Consider the following 17,595-nt stretch of genomic DNA (forward strand, 5'->3'; position numbering starts at 1 on the left):
GAAGGTGTGTTCTCCCAAAGGCTGAAAATTTCTAAGGTTAAACCATTATTCAAATATTATTCAGAACTATAGACCTAGATCTCTCCTTCCATCTTTATTAAAATTTTTTGAAAAACTGACGAAAATTAGACTCATAAGGTACCGTGACACCTTCAATCTTCTAAATTGTAAAAAACATGATTTTTGTACAGGTCACAGCACAGAAATAGCTATAGGGGCCTATATGGAAGAAATTATTAGAAGTATAGACAATAACAAATGTGTGGTAGGAATCAACCTAGATCTTTCCAAGGCCTTCATCACAGTAGATCATCAAATTCCTTGACAAACTGGAGGCAATAGACATCAGAGAAATTGGGGGGGAAATGGTTTGAATCCTATCGCCAAGACAGAACTCAGGTTGTGGAACTCACCCCACCTCAGAATAAGCAAATAATGAAGTGGGTATCTGATGCTAAGAAAGTGGCAATAGGTGTCCCTCAGGATAGTGTTCTTGGCCCCCTATTATTCCTAATCTACATAAATGACATTGAAAGGCCCAACAGATTATCTAAAATTATGTTATTTGCAGATGGTACGAGTGTAATTATAAGTGATGACAGCAAATCCTTATTCACTACAGCTGAAAAAGTTCTGAAGAGTGTGCAACAGTGGTTTTACGCTAATTAGTTAACACTCAATTTAAATAAAACAAATTGCATACAGTATGGTAAAGTAAATGAGAAGGATGATCACCATTTATTAATGAGTGACCATGAAATAGAGAAAGTCTGGTCTACAAAATTTTTGGGCATGTACATCGATCAGCACTTGAGCTGGAAAGACCATGTCACATACATATCCAAAAAACACAATTCAGCATGTTTTGCACTGAGAATAATTTCTAGAGTTTGCAGTGCAGTGTGTACAAGATTAGTGTATATGGCTTATTTCGATTCTATTATATCCTATGGAATAACATTCTGGGGTGCAACTAAATGTCGCTTGAGAGAGGTTTTTAAATTACAGAAAAGGGCCATTAGAATTATTACACGCAGCTCTCCACAAACACTCTGCAAGTCCTTGTTCATGCAGCTGAACATACTCACAGTACTATCTTTGTACATATTAAAAAGCATACTGCATACAAGAATACACTTGAGTAGTTTACGTGTAAATTCAGATCTTCATGACTACAATACACATATCTGTAAGAATCTGCATGTAGAAAGAACAAGAAAAACAAAAACATCTCAGCCACTATGGAATAAAGCTTGATAATGCTCTGCTACTCTGCATCAGGGGAACAGAAGATGAAGGAAAATTTAAGTCAGAATTAAAAAAGTATGTGGTAAATAAATGTTTTATAGCATACAGGAATGTTTTGAATCCTTAAATTACTAACTGATAGTTGTATTGTCAATATCATGTTGTTCTCATTGTCAGTTCTATGTATCGTTTGTACTCTTTTAACTCTAAATTATGTGTAATATGTGTTTTCCAAAATGTACTAAATATATATAAATTCATCACATATGGTACATGTTAAAAGAGCATGTAAAACAACAACCCATTACTTCAATGTTATCATTTTCAACATATTGTATAATGTTAATTTTATGTGTTTGATAGAAATTTGTGATATTCTGCTGTGCATATTCTGGACAGTATTATGACAATTCCTATATCATGTAAATGATGCAAAGGATGATAATGAATGAAATGAAATGAAACGACTTAGCAGTAGTAACTTGTTTGCAGCAAGCGAGGGTTGGCCATCAAACTATGAGAAACGATACTGTGGGACAGACACTGGGGAGAGTCACACAGCTATCGAAAAAGATACAGATGAGTTTGTAAACAAAATATAGAAAACAATAGGGAAAGAAGATTTAACTGCTGATGCCTTGTACTGACCTGATGAAACCAGACTCATTTTACGAGCAGGTTCCTTTAAAAGCATGCTCCCTCCTCCTATCTCCACTTCTTCATCACTTTCATCAATCTCATGGGTACGAGCAACATGGCAGTGCATATCATTCATGGCGTGTTGTAACGCAAATGGGAATCATAAACTACCGCTCATGGTGAGTGGAAAATACCAACGTCCCCATTGTTTTTGGCTCAGTGACATAAATACACTACCAGTGCAGTATTGCACTCAGAAAAATCGTAGACAGACAGAGAAATATTCTGTCAGTGATTGCACAAAACATTTGTACCAGCAGTGAGGAAGGAGCTGAAGAAGATAAAGCTCCCATTGACAGCTATCCTTACTACTGACAATGCTCCCAACCATCCTTCTGATGTGACTCTAAGGTCTGATGTACAAGCACTCTTTCTTCCACCCAATGTGACAGCCCTGATTCAGCCCATGGTCATGGAATTTTGGAATCAATTAAATCTCATTATCGACATGCACGTCTTGTCTCCATGTCGAACGAATGTGAAGACGAGTCTAGCGAGACTACGCTGAACGTGCATAAAGCAATCAACTGATGTGATGTTAACAAATACACATAGAAAAAGCATTAACACAAAATAAACAGTTGCTCAATGACAAGATAAATATTGGAGACCAGACTCTACATAGAATAATTGACGAAATTATATGAAAAAGAAAAGAGCCTTTTCCATCCTTCACCCCCTCCCACTCTCCCACAACCACCCCCCCCCCCCCCACACCCACCTCCCACTCACAGTTGCATTCGCTTCTCACTCCTCACTTTGTCCTCTAACTCACACTCCATCACACTGCTACATACTTATGTCCACTCACCATGGTTTCCCCCTCCCCTCAAAAAAAAAAAGAAATGAAAAAACTCCCTCGCAAGAGTAGGCTCTTACAGAGTACGTTAATACACAGAAACATAATGAAATAGAATTACACACATACAGTAATCTTATTAAAAAAAGAATGTTGTAGGTCAAAGACAAAGTAATGGAAAGGTTATGTTGGCAACACTACAAAACACAAACAACAACACATACTTGAAGTACAAAAACAAACAGAATACAGTGGTGTACATAAAAGTGTGTTGTGAGAAATGCATAGTGCTGCAGAACATCTAAAAATTAGACCAAAAACTATCAGTGTCTAACACAGAAAAACGATGTGCTAGCAGACGGACTTTTCCGATGTAAGAGAGGAATCAGCAGAAAAATCACAGTAAGTACAAATCAACCTGTTCTTAGCGAACTGTTTTTCGATCTAAAAAGCAAATCGAAATATAACTAACTTAATTAAAGCGCTCATGACGCTTTGCCTCAATAAAGCGAAACGCGTCTGGTGAAAAACTCACGCATTTTTGTAGTTGCAACGACAGAACAAAAATACCCTCAAGAATGACGTGATGTTGTTTTCCAAGCAGCCAAAGCATGGGGTGAAATAGAGAGAGATACCATGACGAAAGGCTGGAGAAGAATGTGGCAGTCCATTTACTCAGAGCTGGGTACAGTACTGAGCGAAAGTTATGAGTCAGTGAGTTCGGAATCGCTGATCACAGATGCTTTGTACAGTGGCATGTTCGACAAGCTTGCAGTAGGAGGAGAAATCGACGATGAAGATGTTCCTAAGTGGGCGAGTCAGGAAAACTGTAAGACTGATCAGATTTTAACAGATGAAGAAACAGTCAAAAGTGTGCAAGTAAGTATGTAAGTACTGATGAAAGTGATTAAGAAGAGGACATGGGACAGAGAGCATGAGGATTTTTCACGCTGCTGGAGATGAAACTACAGGCATCTTCCTGGAGTATATTATGCAACAAACAGATACACGCAGTACCAATGTGATGCTTTTAAAGTAGTTGTGTGACAAAACATGCTACTGTCGTATATCATCATTGCGATATTTAAAAATTTGTGGGAGTGACACTACTGTATCATTATGTACACACTCAAGGACAAAGTGTTCTTTGAAAATGAATTTATCTTTCGATTTAGTAAATTAAATCCCTTACATGTTCAAAATTATATCTTTGTGTTTAATAAAGTATGTCCCCCATATTTTTAAAATTGTATCTTTGGATTTAATAAAGTATGAGGTGTGTGACAAAAGTAATGAGACTGGCAACAAGGCAACCAATCTGGCCAAGCTGTGGTGATCTAATTGTTGTGTAGAGCAGTGTGTTCATCCATTCCAGATGCTCAGTCCGAATTTCAGCACCGCTCAGCTATCATGTGATTTTTGAAAGCGCCGTCAGTGAAGTAGTGTTTTTGTTGTTTTTTACGAAAATAGAACAACGGAATTTAGATCAACGTTATGCCATCGCATTTTATGTTAAACAAGCCTCTGGGAAACTTTCTTTGTCAAGAGCACAAGTTTTTCTCTGACACAAATCATTTTTGGAAGATCGAAAATAAGTTTATTTATTTATTTATTCTTTGCCCAGTAATGATATAACATGTTTAAACACCATCTTAGTATTCACTCAAACTGTATATACATTTCTCTGTGAGATATCGTTTCAAATAATTTTAAAACATTTTATGTCTGTTTCTTTTTTAATGATTTTGGGGAGTTTATTAAAAAACCTTTTGCCTGCTTCTTCAGGGGCAGTCATAAAAAGTTTTAGATTTCTGTTTATCATGTAGTAATTTTCATTTCCTCTTGTACCATGTTTGTGTACATCTTTATTTAGGAGGTGTTTATCGCTTGACCATACCGCCATTATGCTTTGGTATATGTACAGTGAATACACTATCATAATATTATGGTGTACAAAAGCTTGCCTACAGGTCTGTCTTGGTGGTATTTTTGCAATGCATCTCGCTGCCCTTTTCTGAATTGTGAATATTCTTTTTAAATAGCCACCTTGTGCACTTCCCCATATATGAACTGAATAAGACAAATGTGGGAAGACAAGTCCATAATACATTGATCTGAGGACTTTATCATCCACAGTCTTAGCTGTTTTATGCATGATGAAGATCTGTTTGTTTATCTTTTTACACAGTGCATCTATGTGCTCCCCCCATGCCAAATGTTTGTCTATTATAGTTCCTAGAAAGTTTGTGCTGGTTACTCCTTTAATAGTCTTTCCATTTATATTAAAATTTATATTATAATTTTCACTATGCTTGGTCTGAAATACTACGTTCATTGTTTTAGACTGATTCATAAACAGGTTGTTTTGTGTTAAATATTTATTTGCATTTTCGATATTCAGGAGTGCTTCCTTCTCAATCTCCTCTTTTGCGTCAGCTGTGCAAATGATAGTTGTGCCATCAGCATATATTATAAGTTTCTGATTTATATAGCTAGGGAAGTCATTTACATAGAGTATAAATAGTATTGGCCCAAGCACCAACCCTTGCAGCACACCGTGTGTAACTGTTTGCAATTCTGATCTGTAGTTTGTTATATGTCCTCCTCTAGTGTGTCAGATATCCATGCATTGTTTCCAATTTGTAATGTATGATTTAAGTATGTCATAGGATTCTCCTCTAATTCCGTACTGAAATAATTTCATCATTAATTTTGAGTGGTTCACACAATCAAATGCCTTAGATAGGTCCATAAAAATCCCACAAGTCTTTTGTTGCCTGTCAAGTAAATTAAGAATGTGCTAAATCATATCTATTGATGCTGTTTTTGTTGACTTCCCTTCTCTGAAACCATGTTGTGATGAATGCAGTATACTGTACTTTGTTATAAAACTTACAATTCTATTCTTTATTATCATTTCATAAATTTTAGCAAATGTTGAGGTCAATGATATTGGCCTGTAATTTCCTAATTCATCCCTGTTCTCTTTCTTAAATACTGGCTTCACTTAACTAACTTTCAGTGAATCTGGAAATATACCTTCTTCTATCGCAGCATTCAGCATGTGTGTCAATGGTTTTAATATACATTCACTACATTCCTTTATGAGATGTGATGTGACACCATCCAAGCAAGATGAATGTTTAATTTTAAATTGTTTTATTAGGTTTGGCACTTCTGTATCTGTTGTAGGTATGAAAACTAAAGTATGATTTGTATGTGGGGGGTTTAACCATTTACTTACTGCATTTGTTTTATTTTGTCTGAAGCTGAACCTCACTCAGGGAGACTTTCAACCTTAAAAACCGACGAAAACGTCGAATGTGTGCTTGCTCTTGTGATATCAGACCGCTGTTTAACAATAAGGATGATGGGTGATTTTTAAACTTAAATACTTTCAACTTACATCAGATTTTGAGCAAAGTTTTGCACAAGTGATATGTTTGTGCCAAAATGGTGCCGAAAAACCTAACTGTTGACCAAAAGGACAATTGAAGAAACGTGTGCGCTGATCTTCTAGAGAGAATTGCCAATGACCACAAATGGTTCAGTCGTTGGATTTTTTAGCACGATCCTGAGACAAAGTGGGAAAGTGAGGAGTGGCTCACTGAGACATCGCCTCGATTGAAAAAAGCTCGAATAAACAAATCTCGGATCAAAACAAAGCTGATTTGGTTTTTTGACAGTAGCATTGTTGTGCATAAAGAATTTGTTCCTTCAGGACAAACTGTCAACCAGGTCTTTTACAAAGTTGTCCTCGAAAGGCTAAGGAAAAGGATGAACCGAGTGAGACTGGACGCAGCAGACAAGTGGATGTTGCATCATGACAATGCGCCATGTCACACGGCCACTGCCATCACGATATTTTTGTCCTCAAAAGGCACTCCTGTTACTCCACAGCCCTGTTCGCCTAATCTGAGTCCTTGTGACTTCTCTCTGTTCGCAAAATTGAAAAATACCTTAAAAGGACGTCATTTTGGGACTTTGGAGAACATTCAAAAGAATGAGATCTACAGGTTAAAGGCAGTACCAGTTGAACGCATTCACCACTGCTACCAAGACTGGAAAAACGACTCTGCCAGCGTATAGCTGCCGGAGAAAACCACTTTGAAGGGGAGAATATTGTTGTCTGAAAAAAAAAAAACTTTGTGAGATAAAAAATTAGTCTCATTATTATCTCACAAGCCTCGCATATATTTCTAAAATAAATTTCAGGCACTCTCAATAATCCGGCGCTCCGCTAATCTGGCACTCGTATGTGGAAGGAATGGCCAGATTAGCGAGGTATAGTGTATCTACATGTATCTACATCTACATCCATACTCCCCAAGCCACCTGACGGTGTGTGGTGGAGCATACCCTGAGTACCTCAATCGGTTCTCCCTTCTATTCCAGTCTCGTATTGTTCGTGGAAAGAAGGATTGTCGGTATGCCTCTGTGTGGGCTCTAATCTCTCTGATTTTATCCTCATGGTCTCTTCGCAAGATATACGTAGGAGGGAGCAATATACTGCTTGACTCTTCGGTGAAGGTATGTTCTCGAAACTTTGACAAAAGCCCGTACCGAGCTACTGAGCGTCTCTCCTGCAGAGTCTTCCACTGGAGTTTATCTATCATCTCCGTAACGCTTTCGCAATTACTAAATGATCCTGTAACGAAGCGCGCTGCTCTCTGTTGGATCTTCTCTATCTCTTCTATCAACCCTATCTGGTACAGATCCCACACTGCTGAGCAGTATTCAAGCAGTGGGCGAACAAGCGTGTTGTAACCTACTTCCTTTGTTTTCGGATTGCATTTCCTTAGAATTCTTCCAATGAATCTCAGTCTGGCATCTGCTTTACCGACAATCAACTTTATATGATCATTCCATTTTAAATCACTCCTAATGCGTACTCCCAGATAATTTAAGGAATTAACTGCTTCCAGTTGCTGACCTGCTATTTTGTAGCTAAATGATAAGGGATCTATCTTTCTGTGTATTCGAAGCACATTACACTTTTCTACATTGAGATTGAATTGCCATTCCCTGCACCATGCGTCAATTTGCTGCAGATTCTCCTGCATTTCAGTACAATTTTTCATTGTTACAACCTCTTGATACACCACAGCACCATCCGCAAAAAGCCTCTGTGAACTTCCGATGTCATCCAAAAGGTCATTTATATATATTGTGAATAGGAACGGTCCTATGACACTCCCCTGCGGCACACCTGAAATCACTCTTACTTCGGAAGACTTCTCTCCATTGAGAATGACATGCTGCGTTCTGTTATCTAGGAACTCTTCAATCCAATCACACAATTGGTCTGATAGTCCATATGCTCTTACTTTGTTCATTAAACGATTGTGGGGAACTGTATCGAACGCCTTGCGGAAGTCAAGAAACACTGCATCTACCTGTGAACCCGTGTCTATGGCCCTCTGAGTCTCGTGGACGAATAGCGCGAGCTGGGTTTCACACGACCGTCTTTTTCGAAACCCATGCTGATTCCTACAGAGTAGATTTCTAGTCTCCAGAAAAGTCATTATCCTCGAACATAATACGTGTTCCAAAATTCTACAACTGATCGACGTTAGAGATATAGGTCTATAGTTCTGCACATCTGTTCGACGTCCCTTCTTGAAAATGGGGATGACCTGTGTCCTTTTCCAATCCTTTGGAACGCTATGCTCTTCTAGAGACCAACGGTACGGTACTGGCTAGTGTGTGCAGCACATGTATGGAATCATTCCAGACATGAACATCAACAGGCTGACTTGTTGCCTAAGTAAACTCCTGCAGCTGATACAGTAACATGTGATGCTGGACTCAGTGACAGGTGCCAGCCTTAGCACCAGTGGCACAAGTACCACTCTCAACAGCACTGCAATCGCGAGCTCTACTTTTCCTTTGCATGTCACTTGCCCTCTGAGTGACGCACAGGTATCCTTCCACTGGGCACATACTTAGGGAGCTGCCTAGCCGCTGTGAAAGTTCGGTACCTCAGTGTCTGAGTAGAGTGGAAACCAACATCGGGGAGACCACATAGAATACGTAACAAACTGAGCAAACGCAAGGTTCCAGCAGTTTTACCCAATACTCAACACGCAAAGCACACTGCATAGGAGGGTGTCGAGGTCTATGTACATGACACTAATTAGACCTCTGCTGATGTATGCAGCTCTAGTATGGGGCTGGCATCAGCTGCAGGTCATACAGAACAAGGTGCTACATATCTTTAGCAATGTTCCACAATACACACGCACTGCGGACCTTCACAGGGAATACTGCCTTGAGACTCTTATGGAAGTGTTCAAAATACTCGCCATACAAATGTACATTAACTCGAAACACTCAAACAGCCCTTCATCCTAAACCTGGAAAACTACGATCACAGCCATAAACAGAAACATAATCGTCCAATATCACTGTTTGCTAGGGACAGTTAAACCATATATGGCTAGTGCAAGCTCACGAAGAAAGCAAATACTGGTGAACCCCTGCATTACAACAAAGCTAACTGGCAATGCCAGTTGAATGTACAAAGCCGACCATCCTGCATCCAATGCAGGGAAGTTGTATTGCACACTAAACACAAACAAAACCCCACACTTTGTGCGATCGATTTATGACGAGTTGGCCACTCATATGACAACCTTGGCATGTAACAGGTACAGACACTGCAGCTGGCCCAGAAGACATCATAGGTGCCCAGTCTCAGCAGTACCCCTTCCCGACTGGATGGCTACTCTTTATGACGACCATAAGCTATCCAATGGCTCTGAGCATTGCACGATACTCAAAAACTAACCACAACCTTAACCTTGCATGACGTATCGCAGATAGCAAGGAAGTCGCTACTACTGTTATTACACGTCCTGACTATCCCTTGGCGCTTGCCTTGGCATTTTTTTCCCTCTCCCCTTAAACACACTAACCTTCATTCGCTTTTCAACCACTTCTATCACCTAGATGGACCTGTGTTACTGGGTAATCCTACTTAGACATATAGACAGCATCACAGTCCCACATTCTGTGACATCCATTTAAACTAACAGCATGGAGGTGACAGTACAACTTTTGTGATGGTCACGACATTGGTGGGTGTGGAGAGGCTCCATCCCATACTTTAAAAAAGCTGCAAAAGCAGTTTAGTTTGCTGAACCAATCGAGGATCATCTCTCTGAAGGATCCATACGTCTTGTAGTCCCAGCACTGAACCATGATCCGGTTGTAGCTGATGAACATCCTGGACACCAACAGCTTTGGAGCCCTCTACGAGCTGCCAGCAGTCCACCACAAACAGTTTTCTGTGACCTTGGACTCCATGGACTCCAACGCTAGGGTCTGTATTTACCGATCTTAGTCTTCTTCTATGACTGCCCATTTCAGACGCCGTTCATATAGTGTTCCATCTAGGTGTAGAAATTTATTCTGTCAGACCTAGAGTGAGAGTGTTAAACAGGAAACTCCAATTAAGAGTTGTTACAAATTATCAAGCTATAAGACAGCTACCAATTCTTATTGCACCCTAAAGTCTTTTGGGTTTTCTGTGACAGGTTTAACTGCACCCCTTGAGGTTAAAAAACATTGTCTCTTTTTATGTTACTGCTCATGAAGTGTTCATTATTAATTGTCTACCTGAGAGTTGCTCTTTCTGTGTGAGGCTATATCAGGGCACAACAAGGCCTATTGCGGTAAGTGCACCACGTCCCTTTACTATTTGCTAATCATTAAATGTACCATTAGATTTAGACCAAAAACCGCTCTTCGAGTTTCAATCAATTTTATTTATCCAGTATTTTGCGAACTCCACTGCTTTTTGGCACTATTTTGAGAAAGGCTTTTCAGATGTTGATTATTTCTATTTAAGTTGTGTTTTCTGTAGGGTGCATTTCTTCAGTTCTTACACTGAAACTTAGGAGTCTCCTACAACTGTCATTATATGGACAAAATGGACAGTTGCCTAATCTAAAAACTAAGAGTACATCCCACACACATTCAGCTACCTGGGTAGCAGCTGTGACATGTAGTTACCCCAAGGTATTTAGGAAACCTTTCAGTTCACAGTTATCTACTGCAAGCGAAGGAAGTCACAACCTATCTTGTCACTTCTGGTTCAAGCCTTTCACTCACTTCAGAACTGGGGACATTGGTTGGGAGCAACATTGCCAATTGCTTCTCAACACATGCACTAGACTGAAGCGCCAAGGAAACTGGTATAGGCATGAGTATTCAAATACAGAGATATGTCAACAGGCAGAATAGGGCGCTGCTCTTGGCAACGCCTACACAAGACAAGTGTCTGACGCAGTTGTTAGATCGGTTGCTGTTGCTACAATGGCATGTTATCAAGATTTAAGTGAGTTTGAACATGATGTTATAGTCGGCGCTCGAGCGATGGGACACAGCATCCCTGAGGTAACAATGAAGCGGAGATCATCCCATATGACCTTTTCACGAGTGTACCGTGAATACTAGACATCCGGTAAAACATCAAATCTCCGACATCGCTGCAACTGGAAGAATATCCTGCAAGAACTGGACCAACAGCAACTGAAGAGAATCGTTCAACATGACAGAAGTGCAGCCCTTCCGCAAATTGCTGCAGATTTCAGTCGTGGACCATCAAGTGTCAGTGTGCGAACTATTCAACGAAACATAATCGATATGGGCTTTCGAAGCCAAAGGCCCACTCGTACATCATTAATGATGGCACAGCACAAGGCTTTATGCCTTGCCTGGGCCCGTCAACACTGATACTGGACTGTTGCCTGCTCGGACGAGTCTCGTTTCAAATTGTATGGAGCGGATTGATATGTACAGGTACGGAGACAACCTCATGAATCCATGGACCCTACATGTCAATAGGGACTCTTCAACTGGTGGAGACTCTGTAATGGTGTGGGGTGTGCGCAGTTGGAGTGATATGGGACCCCTGATACATCTAGATACGACTCTGACAGGTGACACGTACATATGCATCCTGTCTGATCACCTGCATCCATTCATGTCCATTGTGCATTCCGACGGACTTGGACAATTCCAGCAGGACAATGCGACATCCCACACGCCCAGAATTGCTACAGAATGGCTCCAGGAACACTCTTCTGAGTTTAAGTACTTCTGCTGGACACCAAACTTCGCAGACATGAACATTATCGAACATATCTGGGATGCCTTGCAACGTGCTGTTCAGAAGAGATCTCCACCCCCGTACTCTTACGGGCTTATGGACAGCCACGGAAGATTCATGGTGTCAGTTCCTTCCACCACTACTTCAGACATTAGTCGAGTCCATGCAATGTCACATTGTGGCACCTCTGTGTGCTTGTGGGGGCCCTCCACGATATTAGGCAGTGTTTTGGCTCTTCAGTGTATAAACTCTAAGCCTCATAATAATATTGTTTGACAAACTTTCCAATCAAAGTACCACACGTTCCAGTACGGTGGCTACTGCCAGACAGATCAGGTTTAAACTGGTTTTGGTAATGTCCACTATGTGGAACTACAGTTACAGCAGATAAAAGGGGTTTAGAAACGGTTTTGTTGTCATAAACCACCCTTCACCATAATAACTATCCATATAGCTCATGAACAGAGTTTTCCTGAGAAGGAAATTAGGTAGATTTAGAGCAATGTGCCTTATTTGTCAAGCCACCTTGTCATGTCGTAATGATCTGTACGCATTGATGTAAAAATAAAATAGAATGTCGATGTACGTATATTGTACGTATATTGTACTAGAGTTCGCATCAGCTACTGGATAAGAGCCACAATGAGTTTTCTATCTGATGTATCACCTCCTATGTTGATTAAGTAACACATCAGGCAACAAGAAGACATTTTTTTTATTCTTTTGATCATGTGAATGAGTGTTATCTTGTTTGAATACAATTCAGGGAATGAATTGAAGGAAGGATACTACTTAACTGTCTTCATCTTTACTCCAATAGCAGTAATTGATGAGCAAAATTTGGAGAACTTGAGACCACTCACGGTACAAACTGGAGCACCAGAACATGATGTCAGACTTTTGTTCATACACAATGTTCTTAGACCCTTAGGCATACTTCCTTGTTGGATTAGTCACCAGTGATCTATAGGAATAGACAGGGAACAAGAATTAAGTGGATGGTGATGTAGCTATTATGGTGCTCAGATACCAGACGTGAGGCACTTACTGTCAGTGTTTGTACAATTCACGTTGGCATGAAGGAGTCTACGGGTAATAGTAGCAACTGACATCAAGGAGGGATTTCCAGGATGAGCCAATACAACGTGTTCCTGTAAGCATGCGCCCTATGAAGCGTTAGCATTGAATTACAGCTTTTGTGGAAAATATGTGTTGTATCCCAAATGTAAAACTTTTTTCACCAAATAGATCACATTCAAAAGTGATGGCAATCGTAAACTCACAGGAAGATGTATAATTCTTGTAATGTTGTTGCGGATAATAACCAAAATGAATTTGGATGAAAGTGGCGTATTATGATCCATGATTAACTCCTGCATAGTCGCATGACGACGGAATGGAAGAATACACTTCTAGTTTTGAGCTACCTGCTGCAAAATTGCTGGAAAATGTGCCCTATTCCCCTAATATTTCGCCATGTTGTGTGGTCTGTGCAATAGGGTCCGAGCAAACTTCAGTTAGGATGTGCGTTAATTACAGGACAACACATTTCAAAGCTACTGCATCGGACATTTAGGTCCAGTGCTTTGGCTTGCCCAGTCTTATCCATTAGACATTTGCTTGTGGGAGGACAGCAGGAAGAGGAGGACATGAAAAGTGAGATGCATGTTACTCTAGTTAACGAAATTAACGACCAGGAACATAAACAATGTGGGTGTTTGATGGAACCCTGATATCATTAAAAGCCTTCTTTTAGTCTACGTTGGTCCAGTGACAAAATTCAGCACTTGTGTCAAATTTCAACAACAGATTTTGCGAATGTTGCGCATATGAATTCAACGATGAGAAAATGACAGTGAGGATAACTGGTGACTATGGCTTTATGTAATATTGGTAGCTCAGTGGTAAAGCTGCATTTAAGCGGCATTTAATGACAGTATTGCCGATGACGACAATGATAGCTTTGGTTACGTTACACAGGCCAAAATAAGTTTCGGGTTTTGTGCTCACAGCATGCCTACAGGCATTGGAATTAACGAACAGAGTGATTTCTGACCTTCTATTTACTGGAAATGTCGCTTGAAAATTACTTTAAGTTAACTCATTGATTGCCATGGTATAGTTGGGTTACCGACCCCTTGGGGCCATTTACTTTTTTTCACTATCCTGCTATAGTTTGCTCCAAGTAAACTTGTTAAGTGCAAATAAAGTGAAAATATGGCATTTTAGTATCTTTTTCTAATTTTTTTTGTGTGAGTTACATATTATTCACATGGCCCCAGCGTAAAGGTGCCAGGTGTGTCATTTGCTATGTCACTAATAATTTAAAGTTTGAACTCCTGTCAGTTTTTCATTCCAGAGCATTATTAATGTACAGTTCAATTATTGCTTTCCTGCATTGTTGCTACAGTCTTTATTCACTGTTGTTTGCTCTGTAACAAAGTGATATTGTGGCAGAAGAAAATGTCGAGTAGAAGTTATGAAGATGAATAAAGGCATGTACAGTAGCTTTTAGATGAAGTTATGGCCATAAGTGATGAAGATTCTGTGTCTTTATTTGGTGATAGCTCAGACGAATTTTTACCAGAGGAGATCAGAAGCGAAACCGAAAGTTCTGATGATGGAATCACATCAGTGAAGGTAGGAAGAAGAGTTTTATGTCCACATTCAGTCAAAGGAACAGACTTCACAGCTGTAAAAACCAGGCAACAAAGTGCTACAACTACTGCAGTTGATTCAGGTTCAATTGAAGTAAGTGTAATATCAGAAAGTTCTGTAGATGACACACTTAGAAAAAATTCTAATGAGATTGTCTGGGGGCCAGTTACGGGTAAAAATATGAAAAACTTCACATTTATTCATTCCAGTTCTTGTGTAAATGCTTCTGTTGCACTAAATCTCAAAGGCAAGACACCATACGATTTCTTCAAATATTTTGAACTGATGAAATTTTAGAATATGTGATTCAACAAACTAAATGGTACGCAAAACAAGTCTTAGAAAGTCATTCAGTAACTGTTAATTAACGACTGAAATAGTGGACTGATGTCAGCAAACCTGAAATTGAACAATTTTTAGGATTTTTGTTATGGATGTCACTAAATGTAAAACCGAGGATTCCAAATTATCGGTCAAGAAATATGCAATATCACAACAATGTAAAAATGTTATGTCACGCAATCGTTTTGAACTGCTTTTACGTATGTGGCATTTTCCGATAACAATCAGTGCCCACTGGGAAACCGCTTATTTAATATTCAACCTCTTATTGATAAATTACTGCAGAGATTTCAAGTTGCAGTCGTGCCGGAGAAAGAAGTTTGCATTGAAGAAACACTTGTGCCATTTCGAGGAATACTAAGTATCATTCAGTATATAAAGAATAAGCGCCATAAATTCGAAACTAAATTGTTCAAACTTTGTCTAAGCGATGGCTACATCTGGAATATGAAAGTTTACTGTGGGAAGAATGCGAATCCTGGTGTTCCTCTTGCCACTTCTGTTGTTATGAGCTTTATGAGTGGATTACTAAATGAAGGCAGAATCTTATATACAGACAATTTTAACACAAGTGTTCATCTAGCACTCGAGCTTCTTGAACGATCAACACATTTAGTTGGTACTGTAAGATCAAACAGAAAACTGAATCCTCAAGATGTTGTACAGGCAAAACTAAAGAACGGGGAACGCAAAGTAAAGGAAAGTAGCACAGGTGTAGTAGTACTGAAATGGAAAGATAAGAGGGATGTTCTGATGTCGTGTGCTGTTCATGGAGAAGAAGAAGCAGAAATTCAAACCAGGAAGGGCACAAAGAAAAAAACAGCAACGATAATTGACTATAATCAATCAAAGTCTTTTATAGATCTTTCTGATGGAATGAAGTCGTACTCGCATTGACTAATACGGGATGTGAAATGGTACAGGAAGCTTGCAATTGAATTGTTGACAGGGTTAGCACTGGTAAATGCTCATGTGATTTACCGATACATCAACAACAAGAAGTTCTCAATCACAGAATTCAAAGAGGAAGTGATTGTGAGACAGAAGATGCCAATGAGCCTGAGAGATCTCTCACCAAAGCCACTGCGTTACCTGCATTTTGTGCACTTGTGAACGCGGGAGCAGCCAGACGTAGATGTACAGTGTCCTATGAAAAAATGAAGAATGAATTTGGACGAGAGCAAGCTGTCAAGGAATGCAAACAAACTGCATCGGAATGTAAGAATTGTGACTCATATTTTTGCATACAATGTTTTTTCATAAAGCACAGTGCATACAGGTGTTCGAGAAACAATTTCATTGTTGTTGAAATTAGAGTTGAAGAATGTAAATGAAACTGTATGTGATTTGCATCTACTGTGTAAGTAATACGTCAAACTAAACAATAAATAAATAATAAAAGGAAGGAAAGCCCAATACGACTGAGTCATGTGAGTTATATTGTTGTTGTTGTTGTTGTGGTCTTCAGTCCTGATACTGGTTTGATGCAGCCCTCCATGCTGCTCTATCCTGTACAAGCTTCTTCATCTCCCAGTACCTACTGCAACCTACATCCTTCTGAATCTGCTTAATGTATTCATATTTTGGTCTCCCTCTAAGATTTTTACCCTCCTCGCTGCCCTCCAATACTAAATTGGTGATCCCTTGATGCCTCAGAACATGTCCTACCAGCCGATCCCTTCTTCTAGTCAAGTTGTGCCACAAACTTCTCTTCTCCCCAACCCTATTCAATACCTCCTCATTAGTTATATGATCTACCCATCTAATCTTCAGCATTCTTCTGTAGCATGACATTTCGAAAGCTTCAATCCTCTTCTTGTCCCAACTATTTATCGTCCACGTTTCACTTCCATACATGGCTACACTCCATACAAATACTTTCAGAAACGACTTCCTGACACTTAAATCTATACTCGATGTTAACAAATTTCTCTTCTTCAGAAACGCTTTCCTTGCCATTGCCAGTCTACATTTTATATCCTCTCTACTTCGACCATCATCAGTTATTTTGCTCCCCAAATAGCAAAACTCATTTACTACTTTAAGTGTCTCATTTCATAATCTAATTCCCTCAGCATCACCCGACTTCATTCGACTACATTCCATTATCCTCGTTTTCCTTTTGTTGATGTCCATCTTATACTCTCCTTTCAAGACACTGTCCATTCCGTTCAACTGCTCTTCCAAGTCCTTTGCTGTCTCTGACAGAATTACAATGTCATCGGCGAACCTCAAAGTTTTTATTTCTTCTCCATGGATTTTAATACCTACTCCGAATTTTTCTTTTGTTTTCTGTACTGCTTGCTCAGTATACAGATTGAATAACATCGGGGAGAGGCTACAACCCTGTCTCACTCCCTTCCCAACCTCTGCTTTCCTTTCATGCCCCTCAACTCTTATAACTGCCATCTGGTTTCTGTACAAATTGTAAATAGCCTTTCGCTCCCTGTATTTTACCCCTGGCACCTTTAGAATTTGAAAGAGAGTATTCCAGTCAACGTTGTCAAAAGCTTTCTCTAAGTCTACAAATACTAGGAACGTAGGTTTGCCTTTCCTTAATCTTTCTTCTAAGGTGAGTCGTAAGGTCAGTATTGCCTCACGTGTTCCAATATTTCTATGGAATCCAAACTGATCTTTCCCGAGGTCTGCTTCTACCAGTTTTTCCGTTCGTCTGTAAAGAATTCGCGTTAGCATTTTGCAGCTGTGACTTATTAAACTGATCACATCTGTCGAC

At 39.6% G+C, this 17,595-nt stretch overlaps 1 protein-coding gene across 1 annotated transcript; it reads left to right on the forward strand.

Annotated features, from left to right (window-relative positions):
• Positions 1-15,308: 15,308 nt before the first annotated feature.
• On the forward strand, positions 15,309-15,758 carry LOC124623086. Its single transcript, XM_047148877.1, has one exon. The coding sequence runs from the start codon at positions 15,309-15,311 to the stop codon at positions 15,756-15,758; it is 450 nt and encodes a 149-aa protein (XP_047004833.1).
• Positions 15,759-17,595: the final 1,837 nt, after the last annotated feature.

This window comes from Schistocerca americana, chromosome 7 (genome assembly GCF_021461395.2).
Source record: "Schistocerca americana isolate TAMUIC-IGC-003095 chromosome 7, iqSchAmer2.1, whole genome shotgun sequence".
Lineage (NCBI taxonomy): Eukaryota > Metazoa > Arthropoda > Insecta > Orthoptera > Acrididae > Schistocerca > Schistocerca americana.